We start from the raw sequence: 18914 nt of genomic DNA on the forward strand, positions 1-18914 counted from the left end.
GAGAGAAGAAGAATAGAAAACAAGCAAAAAAAACCCCCCAAAGCAACATACTAAACACAACACCATCGCATGAATCTAGCTAAGTGTAAACAGCAGTAAATACTAAATATTCAATGTTGTTGTGCAGCACGCACGCTTTTGTGTTGTTAACATGTTTAATGTTATGTATTTTATTCGATTTAATCTCAAAAAGCTCCTAAAACAGTCAGTGATCCCTGTTGACCTCCCTCGGCTTTTATTACCGCTAATCATTTATTTAAGCTCAGTTTTTAAAACCTTAGGATGTAGCTACAGCCCAGCCCATGCAGCAGTATATGAATGACTAACCTCGTATTGTGGATGGATTATCTCAGTTGTTCTCCTGGCTGAAGTTTGGTCCTTTTACAGCATCCTGCCATGCGATTACATTTGTTCCTGACCACCGAGAACACTCACGGTAACTTTTATCAAGTGGAAAAAAAGTTAGCTTGTTTATATTATGCTAACATAGCTGTGTCGCTAGCGGTCACGTAGCACATCATTATATACCAGCTAGCCCAACTTCAGTAACCCTACAAACGTCACTGCTGTTTAGTTTTCTGTCTTCATTTATGCTGGAAGTGATAACAGCGTACGTTTGAATTTGTTTCCAAACCCCCGCAGTCAGGACATGCTATATTGTATTTAGATAGAAGCTAGCGAGCTAACCTCCTGCTAACTTCTAACTCCGTTAAATGTCATAAATTCCGTTTTCATGGATGCCTGTTAGTTAAACTCAATTGTTACACCTGGTAGAGCAGAACGCTGATCATTTTATTAAAGATGAAAGACTTTAGACAGTTTTCAACTCTCAGTAATGCCATAGTGATCGTTTGATATATGGACCTGCAGCGGAGTTTAGGTCCAGACACGGCTAGTGACGTCAGACTGAACAACCGGATTGGAAAGGGGAAGTGTTTAGAACCCCCCCCCCCCAAATCATGACCAGGGTGGGGGCAGTGCTGAAGGATACAATGCATAACGGGGTTTGCTGACTCAATAACCACAGAGCCTCGAAACCTCCCCCCCCTTAACATCAGCACAAATGCTGTGCACTGGGAGCTCCATGGTTTAGGTTTAAATGATGTCACTCTGGTTTTGTAAAACTAATGGAAAATTGTTCATATTATGCTCTCACAAGTTTACTGAGCCACTTCTGCACCTTTGTTTCTCTCCTTTGACTCTGCCATCTATCAATCAATCGATGTTTTTAACTCTGACTGCATTTCTCCATGAGCTTACTATCTGGTATGGCTGTAATTATGCATACCAGTTCATTATTTTTGACCATCTGCTCCTATCCTTCAAGGTCACATGGGTCAGCTGGAGGACTGTTGACTGTTGCTTAACCGGGCGAAACTCTCTCTCAAGTTGAACACAGGATACACACACACACACACACACACACACACACACACACACACACACACACACACGCAAATCTCCCATGTACACAGACACGCACACACACACACACGCACGCACACACACACACACACACACACACACACGCACACACACACACACACACACACACACACGCAAATGTCTCATGTACACAGACACGCACTTACACACACACACCCCCCCCCCCCCCCCCCCGCTGCAAGTCATGTGCTTTTAGGTTGTAAGATGTGAAGATTTATGTGCTTTCTGTGCTGAGGTGTTTTTTTTTCTGTTCTCAAACTGCTCTCCCCGAGGAGCTCAGTCTGCGAGGATATCTTTTTTCTCCTCCTCTTTCCTCGTGTGTATTTCCATTGTTTTTTTCGTACCTCCCCTACCTGTCTTCCCAGTGTTATGTTTGTGTATTCCATGTATGGTCAGAAAGGGTGCTCATGATGGCACCGGATTGTCTGGTAGCCTTTTAAACAATTTCCCTCGGGATAAATAAAGTATTGTTACTCTATCAATCAATCAATCAATCAATCAATCAATCAATCAATCAATCAATCAATCAATCAATCATGTGACTTGAAGTAGTTTGTTTAGCCTTAAATTTGCTATTTAGCTTGTAAAAGTGGCTTTCAATCTGTCATTTTCCCACTTATATTGTAAAAATTAGTAAACTTTAGTTACATGTTATAAATGGTTTCACTTGCTATCTTTAGTTAAGTTACCAACAGAAATACTGCAGAGCACTCTCTAAATCAATTCACTGCACTTAAGCCAGAGCCACTGAATGGCACTGAGTCAAGCTAACTGAAACCTAGCACTGGGAATTTCCCAACTCTTGTAATAATTTAAAATAAAATCGTGATAAAATAAAAATAAAATCTTTATAACATTTCATGCAGTTCATGACTGAAAAACAGCATTGTGCTGGTTAAAAATAAGGACAGGGAAGTAAGTCTGATTTAAGAAAAAGAAAGGAAAATGTGAAGTAGGTATGGAAGTCCATTCCTGCCAAGAAAAGTATACAAGGAGGCGAAACACATGAAAATGCTAACTTTTTTATATGGATTCATGATCAGTGTTTAACTGAATTCCAAATCAACTGTCCAAAAACCAGATTAGTATTTAAGAGATTAATATTTAATATTTCTTTTATTTCTCAGTAGATATGTGTATATGTTTATACAAATATCCATATAAAGCAAAAAATGACCAAAGATTACGCTATTTGGTTCTAGCTTTTTGGTTTGTATAATTGTACAGTTACAGACTTTTTATTTTAGATTGTTGCTACAAAATATACAATTTGAAGACATTAAATTAGGATAATTAGGGTAGATCACTATTATCTGTCAGAGAGAAGTGGGTCTCTAATCGGGTCCGGGGGACAGGGGATCTGTAAAATAATTTGTTAAATTGCGCTAGATCATTAAAAAGTGCATTTTACAGATTGGGGACCATTTGATTCAATAACAAAAACATATTATATCCAGTAATTGCTACCATATTATGGAGGAACAGGAGGAACTGATATGATTGTGACTCACTGCAACAATGAAATCACTTGCTAGTTTATTAGCCTGGTAGCTAGCAGGTGTGGGAAGATTTTCGAATGCTGTGGCAGAACCAGCCAAATCGATATTTTGATTATAGGAGGTTTTGTGTCACTGGACCCAAAGAATTTGAGAACCACTTGTCTATGGGATTAATTTAAAAACCATTAGCACATTATTATTATCAAAATAACCAGAAATTATAGGTACGTCTGATCAACGTATATATTTTTCTTTTACAAAATCCATCCACCCCAACTTGCTCAGAATGACAGCGCTACAGTTTTTGTGGAACTGTGAACACACATGACACAAGAAGCACATTGACAAATCTTTGTTGGCAAGGTTCACATGTTATTGTAGCAACCGTTCAACATCCCCTTTTGTTATAGGAAATGTCAGCACACAGTTGTCTGGGTACTTGTTTCCCATCGCGGTTCTCCCACTGACAAGTGTTATTGGAAATATGGAGTGGAACTTGATGATGTCTGCCACAGAGTCAAACATCTGAGGAAAAATAAAGGGAATTAGAGTAAATATAGTGCGATTGAGGGTTCTTAATGAAACATTTTCTGAAATGTGTTCACTCACATCATTTGAACGATATCCTGTGCCCAATGCGTACTTTTTTGTGCTCTCGACAAACCGAATTTTGACATTGTAAACCTTCTTCTCATGATACACAACCAATACCAAGGGTTCAAAGTTGCTGTTGGTGGAGCAGTCTCGTACCAAAAATGCACCATCCTAATGGGAGGAGTTACAGAAAGAAAAGAATACTCCTGTTAAACTGTGCTTTTGGTGTGTTGTTTTTACACTTTCAACTGATATAGATCCAAATAACTATGTTTAACATCTGCCCAAGCTTAAGACATGTTCAGTTATATTTTTATATTTAGAGTCCTTATTCATATACCTTGTTCACCAGGTGCAAAGCGTGCTCAGCATCTGCTCGATTACATGTCCCGATGTACCAATCTTCCTCACAGGTCTGCCAGAAAAGTTCATTGATCAGTGGATTCAAAGCTAGTTAATATCACGTTGTGATGGATATCATTCTTGATTACAGGATTAGTTTGGGTTAATTATGGATAGTTGTGAAAAATTAGATACACCTCCACTGTTTCCATAGGAATTAAAGGGGTAATTAGCAGCCAGGTGATGCCAATACACTTGATTACCTGATCATCAGCACATGTGATCATCTCTAAAACACAGAAGCTTTGGCATTTTGCTGGAAATGATTATTCAGGTGTTTGTTTACACAATACTACAGTTTTCCCAGGAGTGGATTCCCCCAAGAAATTCACCCTAAGGTCAAACTGTGCATTGCTGGTGCTGCAAAATAAGTGAAAAATACCCAAGAGCTACATCTTAGACTCTACAGGCCTCAGTTAACATGCTGAACCTTAAAGCTCTTGAATGTACAATTAGAAAAAGAATGAACATGTTTGGCCTTTTTGAAAGGGTTACCAGTAGAAAGCTACTTCTTTCTGAAGAAACGTAGTAGCATGGCTGCAAGTCTGCAAAGTTGCATCTTAACAAACCACAACATCTCAGGAACCGTCTCCTTTGGACTGATGAGACCAAAGTGGAGATATTTGGCGTGGCGAGGTGTAATTTCTTGGCTCAGCTGCTGGAGGGAAAGGTGGAGCAAAGTGGTTGAGGAGAAGTGCCAGCTGAAGAGAATAGTGCATCTGCTAATTAAGCTCTCCTACTGAATAATAGGTGTTAAAAACTGTGTCTATGCAATACTGAAGTGACTCATAGTAGCAAAGATACTTGCTGCTGCCACATGCTAAACATAGCATGTCAGTGCAAACACCTCTTACCAACTGGTGGTGGAGGTATGATGGCTGGGTCTTGTTTTGCAGACACAGGACCTGTGCAGTTGATCATAAACTCCGCTGCATACCAAAGTACTCTTAAGTGAAGTCTATGGCCATCTGTCCAACAGCTAAAGCATGACTGAAACTGGATCATGCAACCGGGAAAATCATCCCAAGTACAGCAGCAAATCTACAACGAATGACCCAGTCAAAGTCCAGACCTCAACCTGATTAAAATAGACGGTGGGACCCTAAGAAAGCTGCACATGAACAAATGCCTGCAAACCTCAATGAACTGAAGCAATGTTGTAAAGAAGAGTGGGCCAAAACCCCTCCACAATGACACAAGGGACTGGTAAAGTCCTTTAAAGTCATTCTTGAATCCTGAATCACTTAACCTTTCAAATGTCTTTTTTAGAGTTCTACGAAAATTTTAAGTTTGGAAAGAAAAGCGTCTGGACTTCTTTAAGTTTCCTTGAAGATGTTTCTCCTCTCATCCAAGAAGCTTCTTCAGTTCTAAGAGCAGTTGGTGGAGAGTCCCTGATTTTAAGCCCTATGGGAGTGTCCCCAAGAGGGTCATGGACCCCCTCTTGATCCTCTACCGAATCACACGAGCCAAGGTGTGAAAATGGGTGTGGGTCACAATCAGCCAAGGTTTCAGGTGAACCCACTGTCAAACCTATCCCCACACTGTCATGTGATTTACTGAGGTTAAATGGCCCAGGATGTGAGTGGGTGTTAAGGTGTCTGGGGAGGGAACTCAAAACTGGATTATAGATGTCAGTTGGTGTCGTAAGCCACCTTCTCTGTTCAAAGATGGTCGTTCACAGTGGACATAGATGCTTCTTTCACTCCTCTTTCAAACCGTCTGTCTTCTCTGTCCAAAATGTGAACATTGGCGTCCTTGAAACAATGACCTTTGTCCTTTAGATGCATGCGAGTTGTGTCCCGTGGAGGTGGCTCTTCCATGTTGTGAACCCATTGGGCTAGTTTTCACAGTGGGTTCACCTGAAACCTTGGCTGATTGTGACTCACACACACTTTCACACCATGGCTCATGTGATTAGGTAGAGGATCCATAGGGGGCACATGACCCTCTTGGGGACACTCCCATAGGGCTGGGAATCTGGGACTATCCACCAACTGCTCTTAGAACTGAAGAAGCTTCTTGGATGAGAGGGGGAAAGTCTCTTAAAGAAGTCCAGACGCTTCCTTCCAAGCTCCTTAGAGTACGATGACCTGGATGACTGAGAACCTTTACAGACATACTTCAACAAAACTTTCTTTTTCACATGACTGTAGCAGCACATGTACCTGTTGAGGCTTTTCCATTGGGACAAAGTCGTGCTGGTCAAAGTCTTCTTTCGTCTGAGGCCATTCATGGTGATGGCGTTTTGATGGGACCCTTTCTTTAAGTAGATGTCAGGGGGGACTTATTAAGTCAGTAACTGTATAATGACTGATAATGACGAGCCCAAAGATACTTACCTAGACTTTGATGGGTCCTAAATAAAAGACAGAAAAGATGCATGTAAATAAGACATTTAAAAAAGCATCTTGAGAAGCCTGAAAATATAAAGTCAGACCTTCTTTCTAAGTGAGACTCCAAATCCAGTGAATGCCTGTAACTGCCAGGTGTAAGACTTTCAGAACTGAGTGGACCTAAAAATAAAAACCCTTTATGTGTTAATACAGTTGTAAACAATTATTGGTAACACTTTATCACAAGAGGCTGTGATTTTTATCTTACCTTTCATATGTGAACTAAACTCTGCCTGTTAAAAGTATAAAAAGAGAGTTAAACGACAATGCTTGGTGAAATTTGTAGAATAAAATCAAATGTATATATGAATCAGGAAAGCATGTTTATTTTACAGTATTTCTCATAGGACTTAGTTTGTTAAGAGATGGTGAATAAAACGCAAACAACACCTTCTAATAGGTTCAGCATTTTCAGCTACTTACATTTCTAGTGGTCCCGTGCTCTCTGCTGAAATCAAATGACATTAAATAACATGTCAGAAGAGCCTCCAGCATTTTCTGTGATAATCTTTCCAACCAGCAGATGGTGTCATCGCTACACTGTACAAACTGTGGGGTGCTGTTTTTGCTTTACACCATTATTGCAGGGGAAAACGTCACACTGGGTTATCGTCAACTCCAGCAAATTAAAACCACAGTGTCAGGTTCTATATATAAAATAAAACAGTACTCACTCTCTCCTGCAACCTTGCTGTGGAGCCTTTCCAGACAAGACATTGACCAACTCCAGGGTAAAAGGTGACGGTGATTGCAAACTCCTGCAGGAACAAAGAATCAAACAGTAAGTGCGTCCATAAGGCAGATAAATACAACAATGAGTAACTTAAACAATAATTTAGCAAATTACCTTTGTGAGTGCTGTAATGTTAGAAAGAGAAAAAGTTGGTCACCTTTTTGATAGTTTGTCAGCATTACAATTTATTGAAAGATAAAAAAACAAACAAACAGTAGTACAGTAAACTGTATTGTTTGGCACGTGAAGTTACCTGGTCTCCTTTTGGCACCGGTGGGATCCTCCTATCTGTAACTACACCACGTGAATATACAATATGAGATTTAAACTGTGACCCAGAAAGGCAAAACAATTTCAGTCAGCTGAGATGTTACCTGTTTTCATCTTTTGTCGGCCAGGCTTCAGATCTCTATTTATCACAGGTGCTGTGTTTCAAACACAGAAGACAAAGGTGAAAAGGTTCTTTTCTGGGACAGAATCAGCTTTTACTCAGTTTACGGAAAACATTACAGTACATTTAACTAAAGACAACCAGCATCCTTCAATTAATCTGTAATAATCAGCTTTAGTATTAGAGGATGCCAAATCTACTGAGATCAGAAGCTGTAAATCTATGAGAAAAAAGTATTTTATGTTAAGCTGCATTAAATTAAACAGAAAAAAAGAGTCGCCAAAGACTGCACATCACTAGAGGCTGAATATTTCTCACCACACCATGCATGGATGAGAGGTATATCCTGCTTAGTTAAAAAATATTCTTAAGAATTTCAAGACAATGTCTCCCATTTTTGAAATGTTTATTAATTTTAAATGTTTGCCCTTCCCAGTGGTGCAGTCACCTCTATGCCGCCCTCTGTGCCATCTCTGGTAAACTTTTCATGTCAACCTATCCATTCGTTTCGGAGCATTACCACAAACAATACAACAAAAAGACATACAGACTGATGAAATGAACTACATAACTTCATGTTATCTGGTTGAGTTAAAAACTAGCTGAATATCGACAGCTACCACTAAATCCCCAAGTTGTTTAGGTGGAGTTGACTTTCCTACTTTGTCAGTCAAGTGTAAAACACAACTTCAGATTTCTTTTGAAGTACTTTCTTTTCATTCTTCTTTGATTTTAAGCGACAATTAGAGCTAGTATTTGCTTCACTATGTTCATTAGCTAGTCGCTGCCCACTCTGGCAGTGCAAAGGTGCAAGGGCAGGCAGCAACTAATTAATGAAGTTAGTTGCATCATATGGGTTTTCAGCATGAGTAATGCCGTCTAAGTGACTCTGTGCTTTGATGAGCAGCAACCAAGAAGAGAGAAATTATTAAGCCATTGCAAAGACTAAGTTACCTTCAATATTTATCCAATGTTTTCTCATTTTCATTGATCATATTTGCCAGCACAAGCTGCTGTTACCAGGCAAAGTATGGATGTGCGCGATTATGTAATTAAGTTATTTTAACTGTTAATTAACTGTGATTTAATAGTTTTGTTTTTCAAGGTAAACAAAGATGTCTCTGATTTGAATTTCACTGTTACTGTTCAGTATCTTTACCACAATAATCACTCAATTTTAAATGCGTTGTAGGTTTACCTGTTGAAAATGGTGTTTCTCTGGATGGACATCTTGGGAGGATATTTGAGTTTCCCTGATTGATTGAAGAGCACAACGAAATGTGGAGTACGGTCAGTAAGGTAGTTGCATTCAAATTGTATATTCATTAATGAAGACCAAAAAAGAAACCTTACAGGGGAGAGTGATGAAAGGTTGTGAGCTGATGATGACCTTGGGAGATCCCTGTCTTAAGAGCCAAAGAAACACTCTCATCAATGACTGTGATGATAGTACTTTAAGAAGTTCCAGTGTAAGCTGACAGTTTAAACACCCTGTGAGTTTGTATCATTCCTGTAAGTCGGTCGATGTCGGTCCCAGTAGTGCACTGCAGCAGCAGACTGTATTGATTACAGAGGGAGAATGCTCCAAGTGTGAACAAATTTAAAAGCCACATTCACTATAAAGTTGTAGACATGCAGCTGTGAGGCCCCTGGCTGCGGGCCACATCCAAGCAGGAGAGTAAAGCGAGCTTGTTCGCACTGCACATTTCCCTCTCTTCCCCCTCAGCTGCTGGATAATTGTAATCTCCCGCAGTCTGACTCAGCCAACAGATGGCCCTGGAGACCCACTGGCAGATCATGCTCACTCAGCATGAGCTCTTTCTCAGATCCAGGCTGCTTTCATTCTCACCACAGTTTGTGGTAGATCTGTTTTTTCCCCTGCACCTCATTCAGCTTCATTCTAATTACATTCATGAGAGCATTTCTGTGTAGGAAGGTAAAATAGACTCAGTGTCCCTGTGTCAAGTACAAATAGTACTTTAAGTCAAGTTTGAAGAAGTTTGGGAATTATTAAAATCATTTTAGTGGTTTTAGATTAAGATAACTGCTTAACAATTCATTTAATAATTACTTGTGGACGTATGTCCTTAATCCACTGTATATGTATACATTTAAGAAATAATGAAAAAAGGAAATAATAAAACACTATTAAACATAATAATAATAATAATCACTAAGCTCCTCTTACTTTCATGTTTTAATGTGCTTTATTAGGACCAAATAAACAACTTTTCTCAGTGGTCTCATTAAAGACGCTTTAAATACATTTTCAACTCATGAAATTAAAATCAAGCTATAGCTGAGGTAGTAGCAGTACTAGATGTTAGTATGAACAAAACTAACATTAAAATAGAAATGAAAGACTTTCTTTCTACCTGCATACTCTTGGTCATCATTTATGGGCCTCGCAGGAAGAATGCGTACACTAAGCACTTCTTCCTGGTTATCCACCACGTCGTACTCTGGTTCCTCTACGTCGTTAGCATATCTTTGAGTTCTGTTCCTTTCTGCTCTGCTGCGATCCTGTGAAAAGAAAATTGCAGCTTCTTTAGAGTGGGAAATGACACTGGCCTGCTGTTATTATTGCCATTATTTTTGTTTTTTGTTGTAGTTTTTTTAACTTGCCTTTTCTTGCCCTCAACATCAGTATAAAGTAACATATTCTGAGCAGGCAACTCTTTGCAGTTTCGATGCACATACACTACACTAAGCACAGGAAGCAACTATGGTGATATAACCCGCTGCTTGTCCCCCAGGGATTTCCTCATTTACAATTACACAGGCACCAAAGCCAACACATCATAGAAAAAGAGGTGATAGCTTGTGACACAGTGTTAAAAATCAGCAGCGTCTATTTCTGGGAGTTAATGACATATGACACAAAGTGCATTGTGACCATGTTTGGTATTTTGTTCCTGCTGTTGCAAATTTGGAAAGATGGGTGAGATTACGGTGAATACACAGTTAACGGGTGCATTGATCGTGCCGAATCAAACCTGCTCCTCTCCTTTAGTTAAAAACCTCCTTTGCTTTTAATGAGGAGAAGTCAAGACTGACTTTTCCACAAGGAAATTGATGTTTGTGTCCAGCAGGTGCAGTGTCACCATTAGACATTTGTGCACCACCCAACCTGAATATTTTGTGGAAACCATGTGTCCATGTTTTCTGTCTCTAATGATGCACCCTGAGACTTTATTTTAAAAATACTGGGCTGGAAATGTATTTTTTTAATTCCCCATTTATTAAACTAATCTATCTAAACTACCTGACTAACGCAGTCTTAATGAGAAAATTAAATTGCAAGCAATCCTTAATCGACATTTAAACCAAATAAAAAAAAAGTAACAGTATAGGTTTTTAAACAGATATTAGTCCTCCTCAGCTAAAAACACTTTTATGAAAAGAAAACATTTGAGATATGCAACATTAGATTTTACTTCAGGTCTGTTACACATTTTTGTAGTTTGCTGTAGTTCATGATACAATGTTCAAAATAGTTTTTCAGAATATGATTGAACTATAATGTTTTTGTTGTAGAAATCAACTCTAACTCGACATTTTCAGTCTTTGAATCATCATATAGATCATAGAGTTCAATAGAGTTCAATAGAGTTATCCAGATGAATGAGAAAAGAACAAAAACATACGTTTAGGTTTTTAAGTTAAGATCAGATTTCGTCCCTTTCTGATGTACATGCAAGCCGTTTCCTCTTTCCAGAGGACTTTGGTCATTACGTTTGAGTGTTAGCACTTTGCGCCATGCAACGTCGTTCTGCTCTGCACTTCTGAGAAGCATCGTGAACCTAAGCGCTTAGGAAAGTACAGAAGAAGCTTTCCTCTAAACACAGAGCATTTCCTTGTAATACCTTGGTGCTGACATTACATAGTAATCGCCCAAACAATACGTTTACCTAGAATATATAACAACTATTTTAATTTCTTTAAACCTCTTATGTTTTTAAATGATAGACGTATAATGTATTAATTCATTAACAAGTATTATTAATAGTAACCAACACATGTCAGCAGAGTGCATGTAAACTTATGAGAAAATTATTGTATAATTGGTGACACTAATATAAAATATTTCACAATTTCAGTTTAGAAATGATATTACTAAATCACAGAGAACAATCCTTGTCGCCTACAATGTGTTGTTTTTACAATGCACTAACAATGACAGAGCACAATCTCACTTCAGTCATTTCTGTGCTAAAAGGTAATTACACAGGGGGCTGCAGACTCCCAGCGTATCCCCTGGGAACATTCATGTGGAACCAGCAGCGAAACGCTGTGGATACGGCCGCCATAACTCACCATTATCACAGCAGACTCATGGCTGTTCCCTCTCTCTGCAGCTAACGAGGGGGTGAAACAAAAATGAAAAACATCATTAGTTGGGTGTTCAGCAAAAGAATGTGGCCTTCCAATACAGTTTGTCCTTGGACTTTTCTTACTCAACAGTTACACATGCAGAGGAATGAGGTCATTATATACAACAAAACAGAGCCGTTTGTGGCCTCCTGCTGCTGTCACTTGGAGCCACGATGTTTTCTTTCGGGTGTGAATTATATTTTTAACATAACAGAAACTGTTCAGCAATTTTTTTTAACACTTTTTAAAAAAATGTTAACTCAATCCATCCATCCATTGAAGGTTGATCATTTGACATTTGACATTACCACCTAGGGGTGGGGGAAAAAATCGATACTGTGTAGTATCGTGATATTTTGTTTGCTAATGATGTATCGATACAGGGACAGCAGAAATCGATATTTTGTTACAAAAAAGGTTTTTGTGCTCTGACTTCAGAGCATGTTGATCCTTTTTCTGAGCAAGAATCCTGACATTCCTTCACTGTCCAAATGTGTTTAACTTGTTTTTGGCAGCAATAAACATGACAGTTTACTTATTTTAATTTAAGACATGTTTTATTTTAATTAAGTTTAAAACTTTTTTATTTAACGCAAAATTATGTATTGTTTTAATTTACTTTCAAATTCTTCAGTTGCTGAAGGGGCTGCATAGTTTTCATATTGCATAGTTCAGAATAGCTATAATTGTACCAGATGGTTGCATTCAGTTAAGTTGGACTAGACTGTAATACAAACCGTTCAGTTTGTCAACAATAAAACTGAAATGAGAGAAAGACTGAGTGCGAGACTTTGATATTAGATAAAATGAATATTGATAAAGTTTACCTTTATGTACAGAATCTGAATATCGCAAAGTATTTTTTAAAATTGCAATAATACCGTATCGTGCGTTATGTATTGTGATAATATCGTATCGTGGGATGTATGGTGATTCCCACCTCCATTATCACCTGGCTTTGGAGTTTGTTCTTCAAATGGAAGGACTGATGATGCCAAAAAGCAAAAAGCAAAAAACAAACAATCAAACAAACAAAAACAAAAACAAAAAACCAAGCAAAACAAAAATACCAGAACTATTCAATTATTCTTATCTTATGTTAAGCACGCTGAGTTTACATGTAACAAAGTGTCATTGAAATTAACACTGACGAGTTTTTCTTGGTCATAGCTGAATTATGGTCAACAGTTCTGACCCCCCCCCCCCCCCCCCCCCCCAAACACCCAAAAATCTAAGAAACAAACCAAAAAACTTGTATTAGTTAAAATTCATGACGATGATCAAGTTTGCTAATGATTATATTTGACTTTTTAAATATAATTGTTCACATATTAACATTATTCCTACTTAAAATGAGGTTCTGCAGGATTTGAAGGAAGAGACGTGACCTGGTTTAGATTTATGGAGGTGCTTATGGAGGTAACTCATATTAATAACTGAGGACACTCAGTTTATAACTTTTCTAGACCAGCGTCAGTGCTACACACTCTTGCCTTCACTCTTGGCTCAATCATACAGATGAGTTTACCTAAACTTCAGTGATGACTGTTTTATATAACTTTCTTTTCTAAAAGGTTCGGTCAAGTGTCATCAGCATAATGAGCAATAAGGCTGTATTGGCGGATTATGGGAGGCAGAGGAAACGTGATATTAGATTTTGGTTAAATACGCAAAGTAATTAGCATCCCGAACAAGTTGTAGATCACCCAAATAAGACCAGATCAAACACGATCAAACGTGAGCCTTCCCTGCAACTCGGTAATATCACTGCATGTGTCTAAAAGTATCTCTCTGTATGGTCAAGATAATGTTGCTGATTTTTACAATTTTGTTTACAGTTTTGTCTTAAAAATCTAACAATTAATTCATGAAAAATCCATAAAATTTAAACTCACAACCATATACAATGTCAGAATTTAATCCATGAATAATTTAACCGGTCAACACTCCTTACCCCAAACATGCTGGTGCTGGTGTATTTTGAATCAAATAAACTTAATATACGTTAAATCTGATTAACTTTACACTGTTTGAAATACACTGTATTTCAAATGGTTAACACATCACTAGCGAGAGTATGTCCAAAGTCTTACTTCTTCTGTAATCTAGAGGCACATACTTGTTGAATCACAATGTGCCACAGACGGTTTTCTCATTAACAGTTCAATAATTAGGTGCTCCAGAGGTTTCAGTCTTTCTTAATGCCAAAAAACGGGGGTTAAAGTGAATAAAAGTGAGCAGATTTTACGTGGTCCACAAGTTCGTGAATATCACAAAGGTGGCTGTGAAATCGTTTTAAATTTGATCACATTAGATCACTCAGATCAAATGAACTGAAATCCAATCTCACAGTGAAACAGCTGAAGGGCACAAAGACAGTTGTTATGCTTTTGCATTAGCACGCTGCACTGAGACAGACTCGTGCAGTCACAGTTCCTTCACTTGTGTAATTTTTAACTTTAACCTCCTAGGACCTGCGTCCACATATGTGGACATCACATTTTGGGATATTTAGACCAAAATACTAAATTTTGCTCTACAAGGGCCTGACATCCACTTACGAGGACATTATTCTGCTACCGTTCTATCAAAATTGTGAACGAATATCCTCAGATGTGGCTCTCATTTTTCCTAAAAACAAAAATAAGGTAAAAATAAAAAAATCTGGTAATTCTTTGTGTTTACATTCATCGTGTCCCAATCAGCCCAAATATCAAAGAGAAATTAAAAATGCTGCCGTGGAAGAGTTCGGGTCTTAGGAGGTTAAAAATATTCCATGAATTTTAAAATCCTGTTTTCAAAAAGGGCACAAAGAGGAAAAGAACCACATCCTCACGAGTTATCCACCAGTCTTTGATTGACAGCTTTTGATAGTTTTCTTTGGCCATGAAGGAAAACAAAACAGAAAGCAGGAAGGAAACCTGCCCAAAATAGAATTTAGGACATTTCAGCAATTTGAGGGATTGTGAAAATGCCAGCTGACATTAGAGGCTACCGACTCAAGAAGCAGCAAACTCAGTATTGGATTTGGCACTGTGGTCTAACACTCTGTGGGGCTGCCTGACTGCTTTGCAGAGCTTACTGGGCCACGGGAAGTGGGGTGGGGCGAGACATATGAAAAAGGAGATTAGATACATGGAGCTAGCATCTGAGGTTAAGCAGTTAGTCTGGAAAATAAACTTGTGCCCCATGGAAATTGGGTGCAGAGGATTGTGGCAACTCAAACCACCAGACTACTTAAGGATTTGTGACCTGGCTTTGCTACGGAGATCAAGAACGTATCAACTGCAGAGAGCGAGAATAAGCTCAGTGTGAGGAAGCGCCATCAACAAATTATGATGATTATCATTAAAAGTTATTTCCCTCTGTTGACACACGTTAATCGATTTGTATCGATTTGCAGGTAGTTAGAAGCAAGTAGATTGGTTCGCTCTTTGTGCATCTTTTATCAAACTCACTTAGCACACTTGACTTTTTAGGTTGTGCAATAAAAGCGCTCGTTGACAGTTTTCATTTTATGACTGTAATTTGGTTACGCAGTGTGAAATATTTCAATTTTGCTCTGTGTAATTATTTTTGTGAATCAAAATTAGAGGCACCTTATATTTCTAACATACATATATATGTATTTTTAGAATTGACCATAATTAACTTGACACGGTTTCAATCACACTTCAGTTTTAGGAAGTTCAATGTTCATAATAAATAATAATAAAACGACTTTTTAATCAAATTTAAACCAACTGAAATCTTGTTCTTGAATTTTAATCAAAGTGAGTTTCTCATCTTTTGCAGCAGCTCTTGCCTTTTAAAGACCCCCTTTCCTATTCACACATTTTCATCTATTTTTAGCACAGAGAGACATCTGCGCTTTGTTCTTTTGTAGCATTTACACACTCACAAATGCAGAATTTCAACATTCAACTCAAAGTGAACCCACCTTTTCTGAAGATTATACAGCAAGCACACCTTCATCAGTAAGTGACCAGCAGTTTTGTGCTTCTTTGGTTTGTGTATGGTTATAGAGAGAAAGTGTCTGCAGTATGTCTTCCTTCCCGGTGTACGCGCAGAGACACTGAGGTTGCATCAAGTCTCTAAGTCTCAGAGTTAAGCAGCCCACTGTAACCTAAAATAACTTCCTGTGTGGTGAGTAACTGGCCTATAACTCAAGGTCTTCTCTGTTTTAGACAATAAAATGGTTCTTTGCAGACAGTTTCTACTTGTGCATCTGTGCCCTGACTTTACTGACACTAAATTGTCAATTCAGAAAATGAACAAAATATTTTGCAGACGCATCCTTTCAAACACGAGTCTTCGTTTAAGTTTCTTTATTACTTCTGTGGCAACTTTTAGCTCTGTGCGAATTATTTCCTGTGTTGTTTCGCCCTGTGATTTTGACAGCTTATTGTTTGACACTATTTTAAAAGCATGCATAAAGCTAAACACTACACCAGATGCTCAGTAAATCAGGGTCGAACGAATCTTTACTAAAGTAGGTTTTTCTGTTGATTTTAAAAGGAACATGATGACATTTCGACATCTGCTCTGCCAAGCGGTAAAGGAAGCACGGTGACATTTACCCATTCTTCAACTGGCTTCATTTATGTAACAACCATATGGGTGAGCCCAAATTGTAATCTGAGTAAATATTTTAGCACGAAATTTGACTTCAGTGCAATATTTACTCATTTTATAGCACCTAATAAAGTATTGAGGATATACTTAGGAAGCACTGCTAAAAGAAAAGCTTTTGTTCACACATTCAACCCTTTAGCATTTAATGTGATAGTTATAAACCCAGAAACCCAAACTGGACAGCTGTAAACATGTAACTAACTAATATTAGTAATGTAATAGCTCAAATGAAGGAAATCTGCTGAATCGTGTTTTAAATGCGTCATTGTTGGCCATGAAGTGACATTGGAGTGAAGCTCCAATGCTCACTGAGGATAGCTCACGATAAACGTGCAGACAGTACTTATTGTTTTCTTCTTTTTTAAAAAAACTTGATCTGGAACAAATCCAGGAAGGTATTTAACGAATGTTCTCTTTAAATGCCTCATTTTCTCACATTCAGAAAGTGGTGACCTGTGCACGCACTTAAGATGACCTTTTAGCTCAAGAGAAATGGAAAACTTTTTGGTCCTTCAGTCCCAAGATTGCACACATTATTAGAGCTTCGCTTTTATTGCTTTGGCCATCTGTAAATGGTAAAGCCTGGAATCAATGCACTGCTGACATGTAATTCTGCTTCATTCTTAGATGATAACTGCTATTTTTCTGTTAATTGTGACTTTCATGTACTTTGATCCAAGTAAATATTTTTTTATAGGGATCTAAGTAGTTAACTTGCAAACTATTATGATAATACAAGCAATAGAACCAAGACTTATACAAAATAAATACTTTTTAAAAGAAAGTAGTTATATTAAAAGATGTAATATAAAAGCGTAAATATTTTTTCACGTTTTTCTTTTCCGGGCCAGCTTCTTCTGTTCTTCCTGTTCATGCGAGTAAGTAGTTTTTGTGTCTTTTTAAAGTTACTTCCTGTTACATTTTGAAGAGTTTCATGTGTTTGCTTTAGTCATTCGATCCTTTTCCTTTTGTATTCATGAATCCATTTTTATCCTTCTCTGTGTTCTACCCTGAGCTTCTCACCTGACTCCTGATCCCATGTTCTTCCTCTGTGTATAATAATTCTAGTCATATTTACCATCCTGTCAGTCACTGGGTCATGCTAAAGAAAACTTGGCCATGATCAGTGCAATTTTAACAAAACAGATCAGGTTACACATAATTTATGAATATAATTTGTTTTTGTTTTTTAAGTAAACACAAAAGGAAATAAAAACATGAAAGAAAAACTTATTTTTTTTGTTTCTGGTGAGTTCGGTTAATAAGCTGTCAGTGGCTGAGCTGAACACCCACATTCACAGTAGTTCACATAGTCTGTGGGCACATAGTAACCTTACTGCTAACCTTTGTACTGTTTATTTTAGTTGCTTAGGTTAAAGAAGCCACCTAGAGCAACTGAGTAAAAAATAAATTACATCATACATTATTGGGGATTTAAATGCTTTTAATGCTGCCGTTATGAAAAACTGAAATACTGAAGTTTCAGACGACTTCTCAGCGATCAGCAAATCCATTCTAGAGCTGACCTGCCTGTCTGTTTAAACAGAGTAATGCTACAGCAAAGTGTCTTCCTGTCTGCAGAGGGTAAGAGGCCTGGTCCCCTCTAAAAAGCAATGCAGCAGAGCACGAGCGCACAAGGTCAGTCTCTCTCCTGTGGTTTCTTCTGCAATGGTATAGCCTGACTTCCTGTGAAAGATTACCATCAAGCCTCTCGTATTCTCACTGATGCTTATCTTTTGAGCCACAAATGCCAACTCCCTGAACATCTCTACACCTTGGCCCCCAGTGACAGCTCCACTGGCCTGTCAATCTGGCAGTCCATCCTGTGTCCTCAACCCCCCCCCCCTCATCCTCATCCCAGCAGCCAAAAAATGAGCCTCCTCTATCCTGGACCTGTCATCAAGAAATAAGATCCAGAGTCCCAGTCTGGGGTGTGATGAACACAAAGGCTGAATATGGGAGAGATTTGTGTACGTGTATGATCAAAGTTTCAGTTTAACCCTCTCAGGCTCAAATTGAGTTTTTGTTGCTAATACACAAAAGAATACCTGCAGTGGTACTTCTGAGTACAAAAAACTCATAAAATATGTATGTGGGGGAATCAGGTTGTTAGCTTTTAACTGTTGCAAATCTGCAACGCCTGCCTTGAGAGGGTTAATATCACCTAAGCTTCAGTGTATTTATAGTTGTCTTGCTTGAGTTACAGATGTTGAATTCCTAGCTCCACAGGAAGGATGCATGTGAGTGCGCTGATAAACCACATCACGTAAAGAAGCATCATTGAACAGCTGCAGAAGTAGTCTGTATCAGGAGGCCCTCCTCTACACAGAAGAACCACAAAGTGACAGTAACTGTGGGCTGACATTTCCTGCAAAGAAATTACCTAACATTCACAAATGGATTGGTTTAAACATATTTCCCAATAGATATTTATATTTGGTTTTTTT

General features: G+C 38.3%; 1 protein-coding gene across 1 annotated transcript; it reads right to left on the bottom strand.

Annotated features, from left to right (window-relative positions):
• Window positions 1-2048: 2048 nt before the first annotated feature.
• On the bottom strand, window positions 2049-15907 carry LOC146717999 (cytokine-dependent hematopoietic cell linker-like). Its single transcript, XM_085434054.1, has 17 exons — window positions 15773-15907; window positions 11776-11816; window positions 9834-9981; window positions 8812-8864; window positions 8657-8711; window positions 7442-7492; window positions 7321-7361; window positions 7182-7192; window positions 7009-7092; window positions 6758-6782; window positions 6543-6567; window positions 6379-6454; window positions 6281-6297; window positions 6107-6201; window positions 3880-3954; window positions 3555-3710; window positions 2049-3470 (listed from the first exon to the last, which is right to left on the bottom strand). The coding sequence occupies exons 2-17, from the start codon at window positions 11776-11778 to the stop codon at window positions 3318-3320; spliced, it is 1068 nt and encodes a 355-aa protein (XP_085290180.1). The 5' UTR covers window positions 11779-11816; window positions 15773-15907; the 3' UTR covers window positions 2049-3317.
• Between the last annotated feature and the right edge of the window lie 3007 nt (window positions 15908-18914).

This window comes from Copadichromis virginalis, linkage group LG2 (assembly GCF_057382275.1).
Source record: "Copadichromis virginalis isolate Kocher_CV1m ecotype Utaka linkage group LG2, C_Virginalis_male_GT1.1, whole genome shotgun sequence".
Taxonomy (NCBI): Eukaryota; Metazoa; Chordata; class Actinopteri; order Cichliformes; family Cichlidae; genus Copadichromis; species Copadichromis virginalis.

What these genes read in the sequence shown, in the direction of transcription:
- LOC146717999 (XM_085434054.1), bottom strand. An exon ending in TGATGACCAAGAGTATGCAG is followed by an intron (nt 8,865 to 9,833) that starts GTAGAAAGAAAG and finishes TTGGCTCTTAAG; the next exon opens with ACAGGGATCTCCCAAGGTCA. An exon ending in CAGCAAGGTTGCAGGAGAGA is followed by an intron (nt 6,783 to 7,008) that starts GTGAGTACTGTT and finishes ATTTGATTTCAG; the next exon opens with CAGAGAGCACGGGACCACTA.